Here is a 20,219-nt window from a genome sequence, read left to right on the forward strand (position 1 = left end):
AGAGTGAAGGTAAGAATATTTAATACTCATAAGAAAATAACAAAAGCAAACATAAAGCAGTCGTGCAGATAAACGTTCTCAACATAATATTATCATCGAGCACTGAGGAGTGCTCGAGTGAAACATAAATAGACACTAGTGTGATTGACAGCAGGTGTGAACCGCTGCCAATCAACGAAAAGAGAAAAACAGTGCTCCGTGAATAAAACAGGAAATACAACAAAATAAGAGCACTGAACAGGAAGTAAATACAAAAACACGAAAAACTAACAGAAATGAAGTGACACATTGATCGTTTACAAACCGAGTTCGGAGAGGAAGTGACGCCAAAAAGACCGCGGCCCACACAGGAAGTGACGTCAGAAAGAACAGCCAGCTTCATAATAAAGCGATCTCGTAACTCTGAGCTAACCACCGGAAATATGAAGGCGAGTCAACCAGAAATGCCCTCTGTCTGTACGGACGCTTGTGGAAATCCAACATGAATACCTTAAGAGAAAGCGATTGCAGCTATTTGGGATACAACACTTTTCAAGACGGCAAGAGAACTTTCCAATGTCCAGGTCAGCTGTGATTCTACTTACCGAAAAACTTTGTCCATTTGTCGAAGGAGGATGTGATAAAAAAAAAGGTTGTGCGTGCTTTGTATTACCTAGCTGTCGAGGGAAAACTACGGAAAACAGCGATTGCTTTTGGACTGGCAAAGTAGACCGTATCAGTTATTGTCCGCCATGTATGTCGCGGACTCAACGTCTAGGTCCAAAGTATATAAAGTCCCCAAAAAGGAATGAACAATGAAGGTGAAGGCAAAAGAGTGAGGAGTGTCCCGACCGGATATCTAGATCCCTAGATTGATTGATGGAAAATGTTCTTCATCACATTGTTTACTTCCTCATGTCCATTAAAGAGCTGATTAATTTATGATGTCTTAGATGTGATTCACTACAATAGGGCCCCACAGCACACTGGATTCCAGTTGATCGAAATACCACAACACTGGATATTGTTCAGATAAGTTACATTTATTTTAAGAAGTTGCACACAGAGCCACACTGGAGGTGATTATCACATGTGCATTTTCCACGCATGCGTACTAGGTCGCGTTGGGGGGAAGGGATCTTAAACGACTATTGTGTGCAGAGGTGGGTAGTAACGCGCTACATTTACTCCGTTACATTCACTTGAGTAACTTTTGGGATAAATTGTACTTCTACGAGTAGTTTTTATGCAACATACTTTTACTTTTACTTGAGTATATTTATACAGAAGAAACGCAACTTTTACTCCGCTCCATTTATCTACATTCAGCTCGCTACTCGTTACTTTTTTTTTTTTTATCGATCTGTTAATGTTTGTTTCGGTTTATGACAGAGCTTCAAAGTAGGATCTGCACATGCCTGCGTTTCACCAATCACATGCAGTCACTGGTGACGTTGGACCAATCAAACAGAGCCAGGCGGTCACATGACCCAACGTAAACAAGTTGAAAAACGTATTGGGGTTTTACCATTTAGTGGTCAATTGTACGGAATATGTACTGTACTGTGCAATTTACTAATAAAAGTTTCAATCAATCAATCTAAAGTGTAAAGGAAAAAAGACACTTTTTATTTCTACCGTACTTCCCGTCAAAAGCCTAAAGACTGATCGCACAGTTCCTGTCTTCACAATAAAAGCGCCGCTCCATCGCGCCTGCGCTAACAAAATAAGAGTCTTCGAAAGCCAGTGCAAACAAGCTAGCAAGCTACGGAGTTTGCCGCCAATGTATTTCTTGTAAAGTGTATAAAAACGAATATGGAAGCTGGACAAAGAAGATGCCAAAAAACCAACGACTTTCATGTGGTATTAGACGGAAAGGAGGAACTTTTTCCTCCTCCATTTGAAAAAGTGGACGTTATCAGCACTAAAATGCAAGTCATCAGAATCAGGTAATACACCAACTTATATTCTTGTCTTCATGAAAGATAGGAATTTATGTGTTAAACATGCATGTATATTCATTAAAACACCTTTAACATGTCAACAAAAACGGCAAAATAAATAAATATATATTATATACTGTATATATAAATGTATGTATATATGTATATGATATGTGTGTGTATGTATATGTACATATGAGGTAGATCACCTCGACTTGGTCATTTATTAAGTAATTGATTAACGCTGAAAAACTTATTGGGGTGTTACCATTTAGTGGTCAATTGTACGGAATATGTACTGTACTGTGCAATCTACTAATACAAGTTTCAATCAATCAATCAATCAATGCCTATTGAGCCTATGGTGCTGTTAAGTTATTGTGGCTCAATGTGCCTTAATTTTTTTCATTTTAATGTACTATTATCTTAAATATATTATTGTTTTAGTTGCTTAAGAGATATTTATGGCTCTGAATTTGCTCATTGCTATTTTTATGTTTTTGTGCATTATTTGTTGCCGTAATCAGGTTACTCATCAGTTACTCAGTACTTGAGTAGTTTTTTCACAACATACTTTTTACTTTTACTCAAGTAAATATTTGGGTGACTACTCCTTACTTTTACTTGAGTAATACATCTCTAAAGTAACAGTACTCTTACTTGAGTACAATTTCTGGCTACTCTACCCACCTCTGATACAGACATTACCATGAATTGGTTAACGCGGACCCCAACTTAAACAAGTTGAAAAACTTATTCGGGTGTTACCATTTAGTGGTCAATTGTACGGAATATGTACTGAACTGTGCAATCTACTAATAAAAGTTTCAATCAATCAATCAATCCAAACACAAACACAGGTACAGTATGTGAAGAATCTTCAAGTCTTGTAACAATGAATATATGGTGATAGATAAAGGGTCTCACACAATAAACACACAAAAACTCCTCAGAAATCCCCACACATCACCATACAACTTTCTCTATAATGTCCTAGTAACGCCACACCCTGTTTTCCCTTTCACCATTTGAAATGTGATTCGCAAGCATGGAGAGCTTATGTAACGAAGCATTGTCTTTTCTCTTCAAGGGGAGGTGGACGCCAATCTTCTGAGCTCCGTCAAAAACAGCGAGAGGATGGGCGAGTTTAGAGAGACGCAGCGCTGCTCGAGTAGTAAGTATGCTTTTTGATAGGCTCCTCAGATGAGTAATGTAAACACTTGATGGGTTAAGGCAGGGGTCGGCAACCCAAAATGTTGAAAGAGCCATATTGGACCAAAAATACAAAACAAATATCTGTCTGGAGCAGCGAAAAATTGAAAGTCTTATATAAGTGTTATAATGAAGATAACACATGATGTAGGTGTGTATATTAGCTGTATTAGCCTACTATCAAAATTGCTTTAAAAGTCCCATACAAGTGTTACTATGAAGGCAACACATGATGTAAGTGTCTATATTAGCTATATAAGCCTACTATCAAAGGCTGACACGAATCGTCGTTGACAGAAATGTTGTATTTTAATTTTTATTCCACACATTTTTGCAACATTGGATATTATTAGTAAAACGGAAGATTCTCACAGAGATGAGAGAACTTCAGGAAATGACTGGCTCAGAATGGCCAAAGGTATAGATATGTGTGTCCCAGTTAAAGGAAACGTCAGGCCGTCTTCTTCTAATGGATTGATCACAATCTTTGCAAGCTGCGTAACGTTTGCTGTGATCTGGAACAACATGGCACACAAACAAATGTCAGAAATGCAGCCAATATTACATACAGGGGGCAAGCAAATATAAATTAAATACACAGACGACATAAGTAAAGGAACTTAAATGAGCTGCAATATACCTACAAATGAGGCACAATGATGCAATATATACAGTGGGGCAAAAAAGTATTTAGTCAGCCACCGATTGTGCAAGTTCTCCCACTTAAAATGATGACAGAGGTCTGTAATTTTCATCATAGGTGCACTTCAATTGTGAGAGACAGAATGTGAAAAAAAAATCCAGGAATTCACATTGTAGGAATTTCAAATAATTTATTTGTAAATTATAGTGGGAAATAAGTATTTGGTCAACCATTCAAAGCTCTCACTGATGGAAGGAGGTTTTGGCTCAAAATCTCATTCATTCTTTCCTTAACACGGATCAGTCGTCCTGTCCCCTTAGCAGAAAAACAGCCCCAAAGCATGAAGTTTCTACCCCCATGCTTCACAGTAGGTATGGTGTTCTTGGGATTCAACTCAGTATTCTTCTTCCTCCAAACATGACGAGTTGAGTTTATACCAAAATGGATACATGGATGATACAGCAGAGGATTGGGAGAATGTCATGTGGTCAGATGGAACCAAAATAGAACTTTTTGGTATAAACTCAACTTGTCATCTTTGGAGGAAGAAGAATACTGAGTTGCATCCCAAGAACACCAAACCTACTGTGAAGCATGGGGGTGGAAACATCATGCTTTGGGGCTGTTTTACTGCTAAGGGGAAAGGACGATTGATCCGTGTTAAGGAAAGGATGAATGGGGCCATGTATCGTGAGATTTTGAGCCAAAACCTCCTTCCATCAGTGGGAGCTTTGAATGGTTGACCAAATACTTATTTTCCACCATAATTTACAAATTATTTAAAATTCCTACAATGTGAATTCCTGGATTTTTTTTTTTCACATTCTGTCTCTCACAGTTGAAGTGTACCTGTGATGAAAATTACAGACCTCTGTCATCATTTTAAGTAGGAGAACTTGCACAATCAGTGGCTGACTAAATACTTTTGTGCATTCACACACAGTATAAAATGTTTGGTGGACAAAATGAGACAAAGAAGAAGTGGAACATTTTACATGAGAACAAACTCACAGTCCACACTATGTTGAGTTGAAGAACTACTGAAATTAGTAGGACAAAACGATGTTAACCAAATTCTCTCATCAGTGAAGCATACACACAAACATATTAAACAGTGGGCTTTCTAACAATTGCAGAGGTTTGTGTCATGTTTGTACTAAAACAAAAAACATACGAAAACAAAAAACATACGAAAACAAAAACAATATTTATTCCCTCACCTTTTCCCATTTTCTATCCTTCTTTAAAAATGCACTAGGGCGGCGCTAAAGAGCCGTATGTGGCTTTAAAGCCGCGGGTTAAGGCCCACCCAGACTCATGCAGTCTCGACAGCTTTTGGGGGTCCCGTGTAAACGGATCTCCAAACCTGGCTAACAAAATAACTCCAAAGTGTCAAATAATTGTATGTTTCATTTTTTTTTTCCATTCTTAACGTCAATATTGTGGTGTTATTTTCACAGGGAGCTCAGGTCTATTGCTGCGGCCCATAAACACCGTCATCTGGTTGACTCCTGTTCTCCTCTACTGCTTGGGTGTATTTTAAATCAGGGGGTCTCTACTGTTGTCAAGCTGCTGTATACTTTGACAAATAAAAAACGGAAGAAAAAAAAAGAATAGACGTGAGGTATTTTTTGTTCAATTTGTATGACTGCCAAGGTTTAAATTGTGTTTTATTTACAAAGCCGATTTCCGCTTAACTGTGTGGTCTATAGTAAACAATTGTTAAATGTTTAAACGGATGATTTGTAAAAAATATTCAGTGTTTCGGCCAATATTCTGTAGACCTTTGGTGACATCTGACAGACCCATGATGTAGACATACCGTGGCGGTATTTTCGTCGAAATAAATGTGTTTATTGAACAGAGTGCACATCAAGTTAATGTGCTCAGCTGATCTTCATAAATAAAGTATTACCAAAAACACACTTAACTTACTTTGTAATATTATGTATTTTATTCGCACTTATATGTATTTGGGAGAGACCGGTTACCATTCCAAGACTCATATATATTTATATGTACATTTGTATGTAAAATGTATCCATCCATTTCTACCGCTTGTCCCTTATGGGGTGGCGGGGGGTGCTGGAGCCTATGATTCCCCCAATAAATCCATTGTTTGTAAAGTGTGTGCCAGTTATTTTGGAGGAAAGTTACATGCAGTTTGTGAGCAAAAACATGAGAACATTTTGCTTTTGCAGAGTATACATATAATGACTGGTGAATAGTATGCATGTCGATATCAATTTAACTACAGTAGTCTTTTGTTTCTCACTCACGCTGAGGCGGGGGTGGGGGGGGGGCAGGGGTGTCACACTCATTTTAGCTCAGGGGCCGCATGGAAAAAATCCATTCCCAAGTGGGTCCGGAATGGTAAAATCATGGCATGATAACTTAAAAATAAAGACAACTCCAGGTTGTTTACTTTGGCCAAAAAATAGAACAAGCACATTGTGAAAATGTACAAATGACAAAATAATCCTCTGGGAAAAAAAACACTTCAAGTTTGTTGGAAAATTCTGAGGAAATTGGTGCAGTTTCAAAAACACAAGGAGTTTAGACGTGGTCTCAGTTTATCTACAAAGCCAGGATTAAACTTTTAAGCCGCAGTCTTTCTGGGATTGAACAAAAAACACAAAATGTCCACGTATCAATCCAGAGTTAACTCAACAAACGGTGAGAATCGGAGGTAAAACTATTCAAAAGGGTTACGTTTTCTAACTGTATTTTCATACCTCCATCCATCCATCCATTTCTACCGCTTATTCCCTTTTTGGGGTCGCGGGGGGCGCTGGCGCCTATCTCAGCTACGATCGGGCGGAAGGCGGGGTACACCCTGGACAAGTCATACCTTAGTTAAATAAATAAATGATAAATGGGTTGTACTTGTATAGAGCTTTTCTGCCTTCTCAAAGCGCTTTGACATTACTTCCACATTTACCCATTCACACACACATTCACACACTGATGGAGGGAGCTGCCATGCAAGGCGCTAACCAGCACCCATCAGGAGCAAGGGTGAAGTGTCTTGCTCAGGACACAACGGACGTGACGAGGTTGGTACTAGGTGGGAATTGAACCAGGGACCCTCGGGTTGCGCACGGCCACTCTCCCACTGCGCCACGCCGGCGCCTGTCGTGGCGGTAATCCTAGAACCCGTTGGTAGAACACCTTATTTCACCGGTTTGGTCCATGTGCCGCCTCTAATGGCTCTGAGGGCATTTTGGGTGTAAAGAAAAAAGTTTTATCTATCTATCTATTATTATTATTTATGTTATTATTATGGAAAAAGGACGACAACATCTTGCAATGGTAAAAGTTGATTTTCAAGACAAAAAATGATTTTCAAGGCAAAAGTTGATTTTCAAGACAAAAAATGATTTTCAAGGTAAAAGTTGATTATCCGAGTACACAAGATACTACCGTCTATTCTTAAAGGGGAACATTATCACAATTTCAGAAGGGTTAAAACCAATAAAAATCAGTTCCCAATGGCTTATTTTATTTTTCGAAAATGTTTTCTAAATTTTACCCGTCCCGGAATATCACTAAAAAAAGCTTTAAAGTGCTTGATTTTCGCTATTTGCTTAAGCCACTGTCCATTTCCCTGTGACGTCACATAGCGATTCCAACACAAACAATGGCGAATAGCATTGCAAGATGTAGCGACATTAGCTCGGATTCAGGCTCGGATTTCAGCGGCTTAAGCGATTCAACAGATTACGCATGTATTGAAACAGATGGTTGGAGTATGGAGGCAGATAGCGAAAACGAAATTGAAGAAGAAACTGAAGCTATTGAGCGAATAGCTGTTGACACTATTCGGCCATCTTTGCGTTAGCATCGCCGGTAAAATATGCAGACCAACCGATCAGGACTTTGGCATTGACACTGGATCAACTTAAATCCGTCGATTGGTAAGTGTTTGTTTCGCATTAAATGTGGGTGGAAGGAAACGCTGGATGTAAATATAGTTTCATATGTACATACAGGGGCTTCTCTGTGGCAGAGGGGTTAGTGCGTCTGCCTCACAATACGAAGTTCCTGCAGTCCTGGGTTCAAATCCAGGCTCGGGATCTTTCTGTGTGGGGTTTGCATGTTCTCCCCGTGAATGCGTGGGTTCCCTCCGGGTACTCCGGCTTCCTCCCACTTCCAAAGACATGCACCTGGGGATAGGTTAATTGGCAACACTAAATTGGCCCTAGTGTGTGAATGTGAGTGTGAATGTTGTCTGTCTATCTGTGTTGGCCCTGCGATGAGGTGGCGACTTGTCCAGGGTGTACCCTGCCTTCCGCCCGATTGTAGCTGAGATAGGCGCCAGCGCCCCCCGCGACCCCGGAAGGGAATAAGCGGTAGAAAATGGATGGATGGATGTACATACAGGTAGCGTAAATAGCATGTTAGCATCGATTAGCTGGCAGTCATGCCGCGACCAAATATGTCTGATTAGCACATAAGTCAATAACATCAACAACACTCACCTTTGTGATTTCGTTGACTTTATCGTTGGGAATGCATCTGCTTTCAGTGTCGCAGGATATCCAGACATTTTTGCCATCTCTGTGCCATCTCTGTCGTAGCATCGCCGGTGAAAACCAAACGGGGGACTTTTGCATCTCTTGAAACTGGAGCAACTTAAATCCGTTGATTGCTAAGTGTTTGTTTGGCATTAAATGTGGATGGCGGGAAAAGCTGGATGTAATTATAGCTACAATTGAGGCATAATGCTGCAATATGTAAACACAGCTAGCCTAAATAGCATGTTAGCATCGATTAGCATGCAGTGCTAATCGATGCACATTCTATGTAGATCATCTTGAATCCGTCCCTGATCGTGTTGTTACACCCTCCGACAACACACCGACAAGGCATGATGTCTCCAAGGTATCAGAAAACAGTCGAAAAAACGGAAAACAACAGAGCTGGTTCGACTCGAGGCGTCTGATGTGTAGGGAAAAATGGCGTTGAGTACCGATATGATGTCACGTTCTGACGTCGTCGCTCAGAGAGGCATAAACAGAAAGACGATTAATTCGCCAAAATTCACCCATTTAGAGTTCGGAAATCGGTTGAAAAAATATATGGTCTTTTTTCTGCAACATCAAGGTATATATTGACGCTTACATAGGTTTGGTGATAATGTTCCCTTTTAAAACTCACACAAAGACATTAAAGGGGCGTAAGGGTGCCAAATAACGATGTGTTTGAAGCGGAAGACACAAAACTGCAGGTTTTAAGTTTCCATGCTTTTCTTTGTACCTCTTGCTGGTCCTAACAGAATTACTATTGTTTCAGGGCAAATCACTCCACGGAGACAGCCCTCGCAAAAATGACTAATGATCTATTGCTAACGATGGATTCTGATGCGTCATCTATGTTGCTGCTCCTCGATCTTAGCGCCGCTTTCGATACCGTCGATCATAATATTTTATTAGAACGTATCAAAACACGAATTGGTATGTCAGACTTAGCCCTGTCTTGGTTTAACTCTTATCTTACTGATAGGATGCAGTGCGTCTCCAATAACAATGTGACCTCGGACTACGTTAAGGTAACGTGTGGAGTTCCCCAGGGTTCGGTCCTTGGCCCTGCACTCTTAAGCATCTACATGCTGCCGCTCGGTGACATCATACGCAAATACGGTGTTAGCTTTCACTGTTATGCTGATGACACCCAACTCTACATGCCCCTAAAGCTGACCAACACGCCGGATTGTAGTCAGCTGGAGGCGTGTCTTAATGAAATTAAACAATGGATGTCCGCTAACTTTTTGCAACTCAACGCCAAAAAAACGGAAATGCTGATTATCGGTCCTGCTAGACACCGAACTCTATTTAATAATACAACTCTAACATTTGACAACCAAACAATTAAACAAGGCGACACGGTAAAGAATCTGGGTATTATCTTCGACCCAACTCTCTCCTTTGAGGCACACATTAAAAGCGTTACTAAAACGGCCTTCTTTCATCTCCGTAATATCGCTAAAATTCGCTCCATTCTGTCCACTAAAGACGCTGAGATCATTATCCATGCGTTTGTTACATCTCGCCTCGATTACTGTAACGTATTATTTTCGGGTCTCCCCATGTCTAGCATTAAAAGATTACAGTTGGTACAAAATGCGGCTGCTAGACTTTTGACAAGAACAAGAAAGTTTGATCACATTACGCCTGTACTGGCTCACCTGCACTGGCTTCCTGTGCACTTAAGATGTGACTTTAAGGTTTTACTACTTACGTATAAAATACTACACGGTCTAGCTCCATCCTATCTTGCCGATTGTATTGTACCATATGTCCCGGAAAGAAATCTGCGTTCAAAGGACTCCGGCTTATTAGTGATTCCCAAAGCCCAAAAAAAGTCTGCGGGCTATAGAGCGTTTTCCGTTGGGGCTCCAGTACTCTGGAATGCCCTCCCGGTAACAGTTTGAGATGCCACCTCAGTGGAAGCATTTAAGTCTCACCATAAAACTCATTTGTATACTCTAGCCTTTAAATAGACTCCCTTTTTAGACCAGTTGATCTGCCGTTTCTTTTCTTTTTCTTCTATGTCCCAACTCTCCCTTGTGGAGGGGGTCCGGTCCGATCCGGTGGCCATGTACTGCTCGCCTGTGAATCGGCTGGGGACATCTCTGCGCTGCTGATCCGCCTCCGCTTGGGATGGTTTCCTGCTGGCTCCGCTGTGAACGGGACTCTCGCTGCTGTGTTGGATCCGCTTTGGACTGGACTCTCGCGACTGTGTTGGATCCATTATGGATTGAACTTTCACAGTATCATGTTAGACCCGCTCGACATCCATTGCTTTCCTCCTCTCCAAGGTTCTCATAGTCATCATTGTCACCGACCTCCCACTGGGTGTGAGTTTTCCTTGCCCTTATGTGGGCCTACCGAGGATGTCGTAGTGGTTTGTGCAGCCCTTTGAGACACTAGTGATTTAGGGCTATATAAGTAAACATTGATTGATTGATTGATTGACATCTTGTGGACACATTCAGAACAGCAGTTTCTTTCATCAAAAAAAATAAATAAAAAATGCAACTCATTTTAATACTTGGCAAACTCATCAGGCGGGCCGGATAAAACCTGTTGGCGGGCCTGATCCGGCCCACGGGCCGTATGTTTGACACCCCTGACGTAGTGGGTAGAGCGGCCGTGCCAGAAACCTGAGGGTTGCAAGTTCGTTCCCCACCCCTTGACATCCAAATCGCTGCCGTTTTGTCCTTGGGCAGGACACTTCACCCTTGCCCCCGGCGCCGCTCACACTGGTGAATGAATGATGAATGAATGAATGATGAGTGGTGGTCGGAGGGTCTGTAGGCGCAAACTGGCAGCTTCGCTTCCGTCAGTCTAACCAAGAGCTGCTGTGGCTACAAATGTAGCTTACCTCCACTAGTTGTGAATGAATGATGGGTTCCCACTTCTCTGTGAGCGCTTTGTGTATCTAATATTACAAACCCCGTTTCCAGATGAGTTGGGAAATTGTGTTATGTAAATATAAACGGAATACACACTGAACAAACAATTGTCAATCTTTGTTGTAGGATGATTTATTTTTCTTTATTTTTATTTTCTGCTCTGTAAATAAGAATACACTATTATGCAGAGATGTACTTATAACAATTTATAGTCATATTATTACTATTTAGTCGCGGCGAAAAGTGGGGGTTACAGGGAGGCAGTATAACAATATTACAAGTTTAAAAAAAAAAATATTAGGTAGGGTGCAAAATGTTATCTTTTTCCTGGGTGTGGGCGTAACAGAAAATAATTGAGACGCTTTGGGGTGTTAAACTCATTTTCATGGAGGGCCACATCGCAGTAATGGCTGCTTTCAGGGGACCACTTTTTAAAAAAAATTAATTTACATTATGGAGGCCACCGGGAAGACCCATGTAGGTTGGGAAGACTATGTCTCCCGGCTGGCCTGGGAACCCCTTGGGATCCCCCGGAAGGAGCTGGACGAAATAGCTGGGGAGAGGGAAGTCTGGGTTTCTCTGCTTAGGCTGCTGCCCCCGCGACCCAACCTCGGATAAGCGGAAGAAGATGGATGGAATTTACATTTTTAGAATAAATTAGTTCATTTCAAAGGGGGCGATGCGATTTCATAAAACACATGACGACACATGGTTAAAAAAAGCCAGATTTAGCCAGAAGGCTAGTTTTAAACTGTAGTCCCCTGGCCATGATGTAAAAAAGGCAGTAAAATTACAATTTAAAAGAAGTTTTAAGTTCTCCCACTTAAAATGATGACAGAGGTCTGTCATTTTCATCATAGGTACACTTCAACTGTGAGAGACAGAATGTGAAAAAAAAATCCAGGAATTCACATTGTAGGAATTTTAAAGAATTTATTTGTTAATTACGGTGGAAAATAAGTATTTGGTCAACCATTCAAAGCTCTCACTGATGGAAGGAGGTTTTGGCTCAAAATCTCACGATACATGGCCCCATTCATTCTTTCCTTAACACGGATCAATCGTCCTGTCCCCTTAGCAGAAAAACAGCCCCAAAGCATGTTTCCACCCCCATGCTTCACAGTAGGTATGGTGTTCTTGAGATGCAACTCAGTATTCTTCTTCCTCCAACACGAGTTTTTTCCATTTTTTTTCTAATGTTGATCTAGAGATTTAATTCTTGCATAATAATAAAAGTAATAATACTGAAAAATGACAATTTTTTAATATTTTTTTTTTTTTACCAAAACCCTTTGGGGTCCCCGGGATCATAACTGAGTGGAGGCCTAAATGTATATTTTTTATACATATATTGTATCGGCTGCGATGAGGTGGCGACTTGTCCAGGGTGTACTCCGCCTTCCGCCCGATTGTAGCTGAGATAGGCGCCAGCGCCCCCCGCGACCTCAAAAGGGAATAAGCGGTAGGAAATGGATGGATGGATGGATGTTTTTAAGTGTCATTGCTAAAAATATAATAATGACTCAAAGTCCAAAATTTAGGCTCCAAATATTATATAATCTCAAATATTCCACCTAAAAATGTTATTGGGTGAAAATATTGCATATTTTGTGTTTTTTCCATTTTTTGTTTTTCTAATGTTGATCTAGAGATTTAATTCTTGCATAATAATAAAAATAATAATACTGAAAAATGACACATTTTTAATATATATATATATTTTTTTTTTTTACCAAAACCCTTTGGGGTCCCCGGGATCATAACTGAGTGGAGGCCTAAATGTATATATTTTATATATATATATATTGTATTGGCTGCGATGAGGTGGCGACTTGTCCAGGTTGTACGCCCCCTTCCGCCCGATTGTAGCTGAGATAGGCGCTGGCGCCCCCCGCGACCCCAAAAGGGAATAAGCGGTAGAAATGGATGGATGGAGTGATGTTTTTAAGTGTAATTGCTCAAAAAATAATAATGAATCAAAGTCCAAAATGAAGGCTCCAAATATTATATAATCTCAAATATTCCACCTAGAAAAGTTATTGGGTGAAAATATTGCATAGTTTGTGTTTTTTCCATTTTTTGTTTTCCTAATGTTGATCTAGAGATTCAAAACTTGCATAATAATAACAATAATAATACTGACGAGCTCCGGGTTCTGGAGCTCGTCACATCCTCACATTGTTTACAATCATGGCCACCAGCAGCGAGAGCGATTCGGACCGAGAAAGCGACGATTTCTCCATTAATTTGAGGGAGGATGAAAGATTCACGGATGAGGAAAGTGAGAGTGAAGGACTAGAAAAAAAAACAACAAACTAGACGGCAGAGCAATTCAGATGTTATTAGACAAATTTAATAGGATAATTCTGGAAAATCCCTTTTCTGCTTATTGTGTTGCTAGTGTTTTAGTGAGATTATATGGTCGTACCTGTACAACCTGAAGGTCAGTGGGGCGTGGCCACGGGTGTGGTGACTGCCAGTGTCTGCGAGGGAAGCCACGTTTCTCGACGAGGCGAAGTCAGCCGATGCTTCCTCCACGTTGGAAGCATCCGACGGTTGGGGGCGGCCGGTGGGAGGAAGCAAGAGAGTCCGCAGCTGCCTCTTTGAGGCAAGCTCTCCGCTCATGTCTACGGTTAGAGACGACTTATAACCACCATTTTCTCACCGAAACCTGCCGGTTGACATGTGGTAGGGAACCATGTTCGCTTGACCGCTCTGTCCCATAGTAAAGCTTCACCGTCATCTTTCGGGAATGTAAACAAGGAAACACTGGCCGCAATACACCGGGCGGCATGGCGTAGTGGGTAGAGCGGCCGTGCCAGAAACCTGAGGGTTGCAGGTTCGCTTCCCACCTATGGTCATCAAAGTCGCTGCCGTTGTGTCCTTGGGCAGGACACTTCACCCTTTGCCCCCGGTGCCGCTCACACTGGTGAATGAATGATGGATGAATGATTGGTGGTGGTCGGAGGGGCCGTAGGCGCAAACTGGCAGCCACGCTTCCATCAGTCTACCCCAGGGCAGCTGTGGCTACAGATGTAGCTTACCACCACCAGGCGTGAATGAATGATGGGTTCCCACTTCTCTGTGAGCGCTTTGAGTATCTAACAATAGAAAAGCGCGATATAAATCTAATCCATTATTATCATTATTATTATTACACCGCTTCCCACCTACATCTTTCTTCTTTGACGTCTCCATTATTAATTGAACAAATTGCAAAAGATTCAGCAACACAGTTGTCCATAATACTGTGGAATTATGGGATGAAAAGAGATGATTTATAGATTTGAACGGTGTTGGACCAAAATGTCCTCTACAATGCGTGATGTCATCATACCGTGACCTTTTAGCATGATACTTCAGCTGGAAATTTAAAATTGGAATTTAGTAAACTAAAAACGCCGTATTGGCTTGTGTTGCAATGTTAATATTTCATCGTTGATATATAAACTATCAGACTATGTGGTGGGTAGTAGTGAGTTTCAGTAGGCCTTTAAAATAAAAATTATGAAAATGGCCCCCGCTTGCTTTGATTTTTCAGTGTGCGGCCCTCTGTGGAAAAAGTTTGGACACCCCTGCCCTAAGCTTAGCAAAAAACGCAACGTGGCTCAATACAGTCAGAAACATTTTTTTTTTGTTTTTGTTTTAAAACTTCCGAACGAAACAAAAAAAAGAAAAAAGAAAAAAGGCGAGTCCACATCCCTCCGTCTCTACTGGAAGAAACCGGGGTCACGTGACCGCTGACGTCACCGGCGAAATGGCCGCCTCCTGTCAGTAAAACCAACACAAGGTCTAAAAAAAAACCCTCGAGGATTAAAAAAAAAAACGCGTGTTTTATTTTTTTGGGGTCAACCGTCGCAAGAGGAGAATCCAGCAGGTGTGTATCGACTTATGTTTGAGCTCATTTGTGGTCATGCTGCCGTAAAGCGGCACGAAGTGTTCGGGGAATGATCACGACATCTTCCTCCCGCTCAGTGTTTATTGTTATTGGGAAAGAACACAACGATCTTTGCACTTTTAGCCTCTCAATATAAACGCCGTTGAACAATCCTCATGGCCTTCTACTTGTCGCTACCACACCCAATGGCCATTGTATTTTTTGACGGCCATTATGTTCACACGCCATTCAGCTAAAATACGTGGACAGTATGCCCGGCGGCACTAAAGGTGCGTGTATCAGTTCCCACGACAGGAGTAGTCGACGTGGATAATGAGAACGAGTGAGTCATCAGAAGCCTGTTTGTAAACATCCATCGCATGCAAAGTGCTCAGCCAATAGCGGAGCTCATCGGTGACGAATGCGACGAACGTGATTGGTCAACGTTTGGGCTGCTCTTCCGCATTGAACGGCGGCGATGGTGTTCCTTTTTAAAGGCCTACTGAAACCCACCACGCAGTCTGATAGTTTATATATCAATGATGTAAAATATTAACATTGCAACACATGCCAATACGGCCTTTTTAGTGTACTAAATTGCAATTTTAAATTTCCCGGGACTTTTTTCTTGAAAACGTCGGGTAATGATGACGTGTACACGCGAACTGTTGTGAATATGAGAGCTGCGCACACACACAGCTAAAAGTCATCCGCTTTAACGGCATAACTACACAGTATTTTGGAGATCTGTGTTGCTGAATATTTTGCAATTTGTTCAATTAATATTGGAGAAGTCAAAGTAGAACAATGGAGTTGGGAAGCTTTAGCCACACAAACACACGGTGATTCCTTGTTTAAAATTCCTGGAGGTGAAGCTTTCCTACGGATCACAGCGGTCAAGCGAACATGGATCCCGACCAAATGTCAACCAGCAGTTTTCGGTGAGAAAATTGTGGTAAAAAGTCGTCTCTTACCGGATATCAGCTGAGCTTGTGCGGTCCATACAGCTGCCGTCGACTTCCATCAGACACCGGCCTCAAGACACCCATGGGCACACCCCTCCGGCTATCAGGTACTATTTAAACTCACTAAAACACTAGCAACACAATAGAAAGATAAGGAATTTCCCAGAATTATCCTAGTAAATGTGTCTAAAAACATCTGAATCCGTCCCAATGCAATCGCCTTTTTTTTTTTTTTTTTTTTAACTTTATTTTTTTTTTTTTTCTAGTCCGTCGCTATCAATATCCTCAAACACAAATCTTTCATCCTCGCTTCAATTAATCGGGAAATTGTCGTTTTCTCGGTCCGAATAGCTGTTTTTGTTGGAGGCTCCCATTAAAAACAATGTGAATATGTGAGGAGCCATCAACATGTGACGTCATCGTCTGCGACTTCCGGTAAAGGCAGGGCTTTTCTATTAGCGACTAAAAAGTTGCGAACTTTATCGTCAATGTTCTCTACTAAATCCTTTCAGCAAAAATATGGCAATATCGCGAAATGATCAAGTATGACACATAGGATGGACCTGCTATCCCCGTTTAAATAAGAACATCTCATTTCAGTAGGCCTTTTAAAGTACACACTAGGTGTGGTGAAATTTGTCCTCTGCATTTGACCCATCCCCTTGTTCACCCCTTGGGAGGTGAGGGGAGCAGTGAGCAGCAGCAGTGGCCACGCCAGGGTATCATTTTTGGTGATTTAACCCCCAATTCCAACACTTGATGCTGAGTGCCACACAAACACACGGTGATTCCTTGTTCAAAATTCACGGAGTTGAAACTTTACTATGGATCACAGCGGACATGGATCCCAACCACTTGTCAACCCGCAGGTTTCGGTGAGAAAATTGTGGTTAAAAAGTCACCATTTATCATATATCAGCTGAGCTTGCGCCTCCCGTACAGCTGCCGTCGACTTCCTTGAGACACTGCGCGTCAACACCCGGCCGTGGACGTACACTTACGACTATCAGGTACAGTTAAACTCACTAAAACACTAGCAACACAATAGAAAGATAAGAGATTTCCCAGAAATATCCTAGTAAATGTGTCTAAAAACATCTGAATCTGTCTCAATGCAAAGCGATTGCAATCGTGTTTTTTTTTTTATATATATATATATATTTTTTACTCTTAGTCTGTCGCTATCAATATCCTCAAACACAAATCTTTCATCCTCACTCATATTAATGGGGAAATTGTCGTTTTCTTGGTCCGAATAGCTGTTTTTGTTTGTTTAAAATCAATGTGACTATATGAGGAACCATCAACATGTGACGTCATCTTCTGCGACTTCCGGTAGAGGCAAGACTTTTCTACAGTTGGGAACTTTATCATGGATGTTCTCTACTAAATCCTTTCAGCAAAAATATGGCAATATCGCGAAATGATCAAGTATGACACATAGGATGGACCTGCTATCCCCGTTTGAATAAGAAATATCATTTCAGTAGGCCTTTAATCAGATAAGACGGGGGTCGGCAACCCGCGGCTCTAGAGCCGCCCTAGTGGCTCTCTGGAGCTTTTTCAAAAATGTATGAAAAATGGAAAAAGATAAGGGGAAAAAAAATATTCATCCATCCATCCATCTTCTTCCGCTTATCCGAGGTCGGGTTGGGGGCAGCAGCCTAAGGAGGGAAGCCCAGACTTCCCTCTCCCCAGCCACTTCGTCTAGCTCAGGGGCGCTCACACTTTTTCTGCAGGCGAGCTACTTTTCAATTGACCAAGTCGAGGAGATCTACCTCATTCCTATTTATAATTTATATTTATTTATTAATGAAAGAGGCATTTTTGTTAACAAGTTAATGGTGTTTAATGATAATACAAGCATGTTTAACACACATAGATTCCTTTCTTTCATGAAGACAAGAAAATAAGTTGTTGTATTTGATTCTGATGACTTGCATTGATTGGAATTAGACAGTGGTGCTGATAACGTCCGCATTTTCAAATGGAGGAGAAAAAAAGTCCTCCTTTCTGTCCAATACCACATGAAAGTGGTTGGATTTGGCATCTCATTTGTCCAACTTGCATACTCGTTTTTAAACACTTTGTTATGAGAGTAGCATATGTGTGTGGCCCTTTAATGTCTGGCAGCAGGTGAGTGACGTCAGTGACTGTGCGGGTGGGCAAGCAAGTGAGAAAGCGGTCACTGAGGGCGGGGGAGAAATACATTGGCATCAAACTCCGTAGCTTGCTAGCTTGTGCACGCTAGCTTTCTGAGACTCTTATTTTGTTAGCACAGGCAGGATGAAACAGGTCTTTTATGGTGAAGACAGGAACTGTGCAGTCGGTCTTTAGAGTTTTGACAGTAGGTACGGAGTCTCTAGAAATAAAATGTGTTTCTCTCCGTCCGCCCTGTTAGTGATTTTTTTCTTAAATATGAGCTCGCAGCAGCCAGCGTCATCTCACAAGATCCTCGGGTGCCGAGAATGTCAAACAACTGACGAAAGTGAAGTCTTGGTATGATTGATGATTGTTAATTTTTATGTATATTTTTTAATGCCTGGCTTGAGATCGACTGACACACCCTCCGAAATCGACCAGTCGATCGCGATCGACGTAATGGGCACCCCTGGTCTAGCTCTTCCCGGGAGATCCCGAGGCGTTCCCAGGCCAGCTGGAAGACATAGTCTTCCCAACGTGTCCTGGGTCTTCCCCGTGGCCTCCTACCGGTTGGACGTGCCCTAAACACCTCCCTAGGGAGGCGTTCGGGTGGCATCCTGACCAGATGCCCGAACCACCTCATCTGGCTCCTCTCGATGTGAAGGAGCAGCGGCTTTACTTTGAGTTCCTCTCGGATGGCAGAGCTTCTCACCCTATCTCTAAGGGAGAGCCCCGCCACCCGGCGGAAGAAACTTATTTCGGCCGCTTGTACCCGTGAGCTTATCCTTTCGGTCATGACCCAAAGCTCATGACCATAGGTGAGGATGGGAATGTAGATCGACCGGTAAATTGAGAGCTTTGCCTTCCGGCTCAGCTCCTTCTTCACCACAACGGATCGGTACAACGTCCGCATTACTGAAGACGCCGCACCGATCCGCCTGTCGATCTCACGATCCACTCTTCCCCCACTCGTGAACAAGACTCCTAGGTACTTGAACTCCTCCACTTGGGGCAGGGTCTCCTCCCCAACCCGGAGATGGCATTCCACCCTTTTCCGGGCGAGAACCATGGACTCGGACTTGGAGGTGCTGATTCTCATTCCGGTCGCTTCACACTCAGCTGTGAACCGATCTAGTGGGAGCTGAAGATCCCGGCTAGATGAAGCCATCAGGACCACATCATGTGCAAAAAGGAGAGACCTAATTCCGCGGCCACCAAACCGGGAAAAAAAATATTTAAAAAATATATTTTTTCTTTTTAAAGGGGAACATTATCACAATTTCTGAAGGGTTAAAACCAATAAAATTCAGTTCCCAGTGGCTTATTTTATTTTTCGAAGTTTTTCTCAAAATTTTACCCGTCTCGCAATATCCTGAAAAACGGCTTCAAAGTGCCTGATTTTCACCATCGGTATATCCAGCCGTCCATTATCCTGTGAAGTCACAGCGTGAAACCACCAGAAACCTGATGGAGCTTAAGAGATGCTGCAAAGAGGAATGTACAAAAGTGCTCAAAGACAGGTGTGCCAAGCTTGTGGCATCGATTTCCAAAAGACTTGAGGCTGTAATTGCTGCCTAAGGTGCATCAAAAAGTATTGCGCAAGGGATTTTTAATTTTAATACATTTGCAAAATGATGTGAAAACTTTTCACATTGTCATTATGAGGTATTGTCTGTACAATTTTACAGACAAAAATGAATTGATTCCATTTTGGCATTATGCTGTAACATAACAAAATGTGGTAAAAGTCCGCTTGAACTGAACTCTCGCGGCTGTGTTGGAGCCACTATGGATTGAACTTTCACAGTATCATGTTAGACCCGCTCGACATCCATTGCTTTCGGTCCACTAGAGGGGGGGAGGGGGGGTTTGCCCACATCTGAGGTCCTCTCCAAGGTTTCTCGTAGTCAGCATTGTCACTGGCGTCCCACTGGATGTGAATTCTCCCTGCCCACTGGGTGTGAGTTTTCCTTGCCCTTTTGTGGGTTCTTCCGAGGATGTTGTAGTCGTAATGATTTGTGCAGTCCATTTGTGATTTGGG

The 20,219-nt window shown here is 42.0% G+C and overlaps 2 protein-coding genes across 2 annotated transcripts in view; both read left to right on the forward strand.

The window, feature by feature from the left end:
• cusr (Copper-only SOD repeat protein) overlaps window positions 1–5,903 on the forward strand; it is a 62,344-nt gene extending 56,441 nt beyond the window's left edge. The window contains exons 17-18 of the mRNA XM_061880499.1: window positions 3,013–3,096; window positions 5,238–5,903. Of these exons, the coding sequence (XP_061736483.1) occupies window positions 3,013–3,096; window positions 5,238–5,320 (167 nt within the window). The 3' untranslated portion in view covers window positions 5,321–5,903. The remainder of the gene's footprint in view (window positions 1–3,012; window positions 3,097–5,237) is intronic.
• Window positions 5,904–15,556: 9,653 nt separating this feature from the next.
• xpnpep1 (X-prolyl aminopeptidase (aminopeptidase P) 1, soluble) overlaps window positions 15,557–20,219 on the forward strand; it is a 68,510-nt gene continuing 63,847 nt past the window's right edge. Inside the window, exons 1-2 of the mRNA XM_061880500.1 lie at window positions 15,557–16,012; window positions 16,079–16,143. Coding sequence (XP_061736484.1) covers window positions 15,978–16,012; window positions 16,079–16,143 — 100 coding nt within the window. The 5' untranslated portion in view covers window positions 15,557–15,977. The remainder of the gene's footprint in view (window positions 16,013–16,078; window positions 16,144–20,219) is intronic.

This window comes from Nerophis ophidion, linkage group LG20, assembly GCF_033978795.1.
Source record: "Nerophis ophidion isolate RoL-2023_Sa linkage group LG20, RoL_Noph_v1.0, whole genome shotgun sequence".
Lineage (NCBI taxonomy): Eukaryota > Metazoa > Chordata > Actinopteri > Syngnathiformes > Syngnathidae > Nerophis > Nerophis ophidion.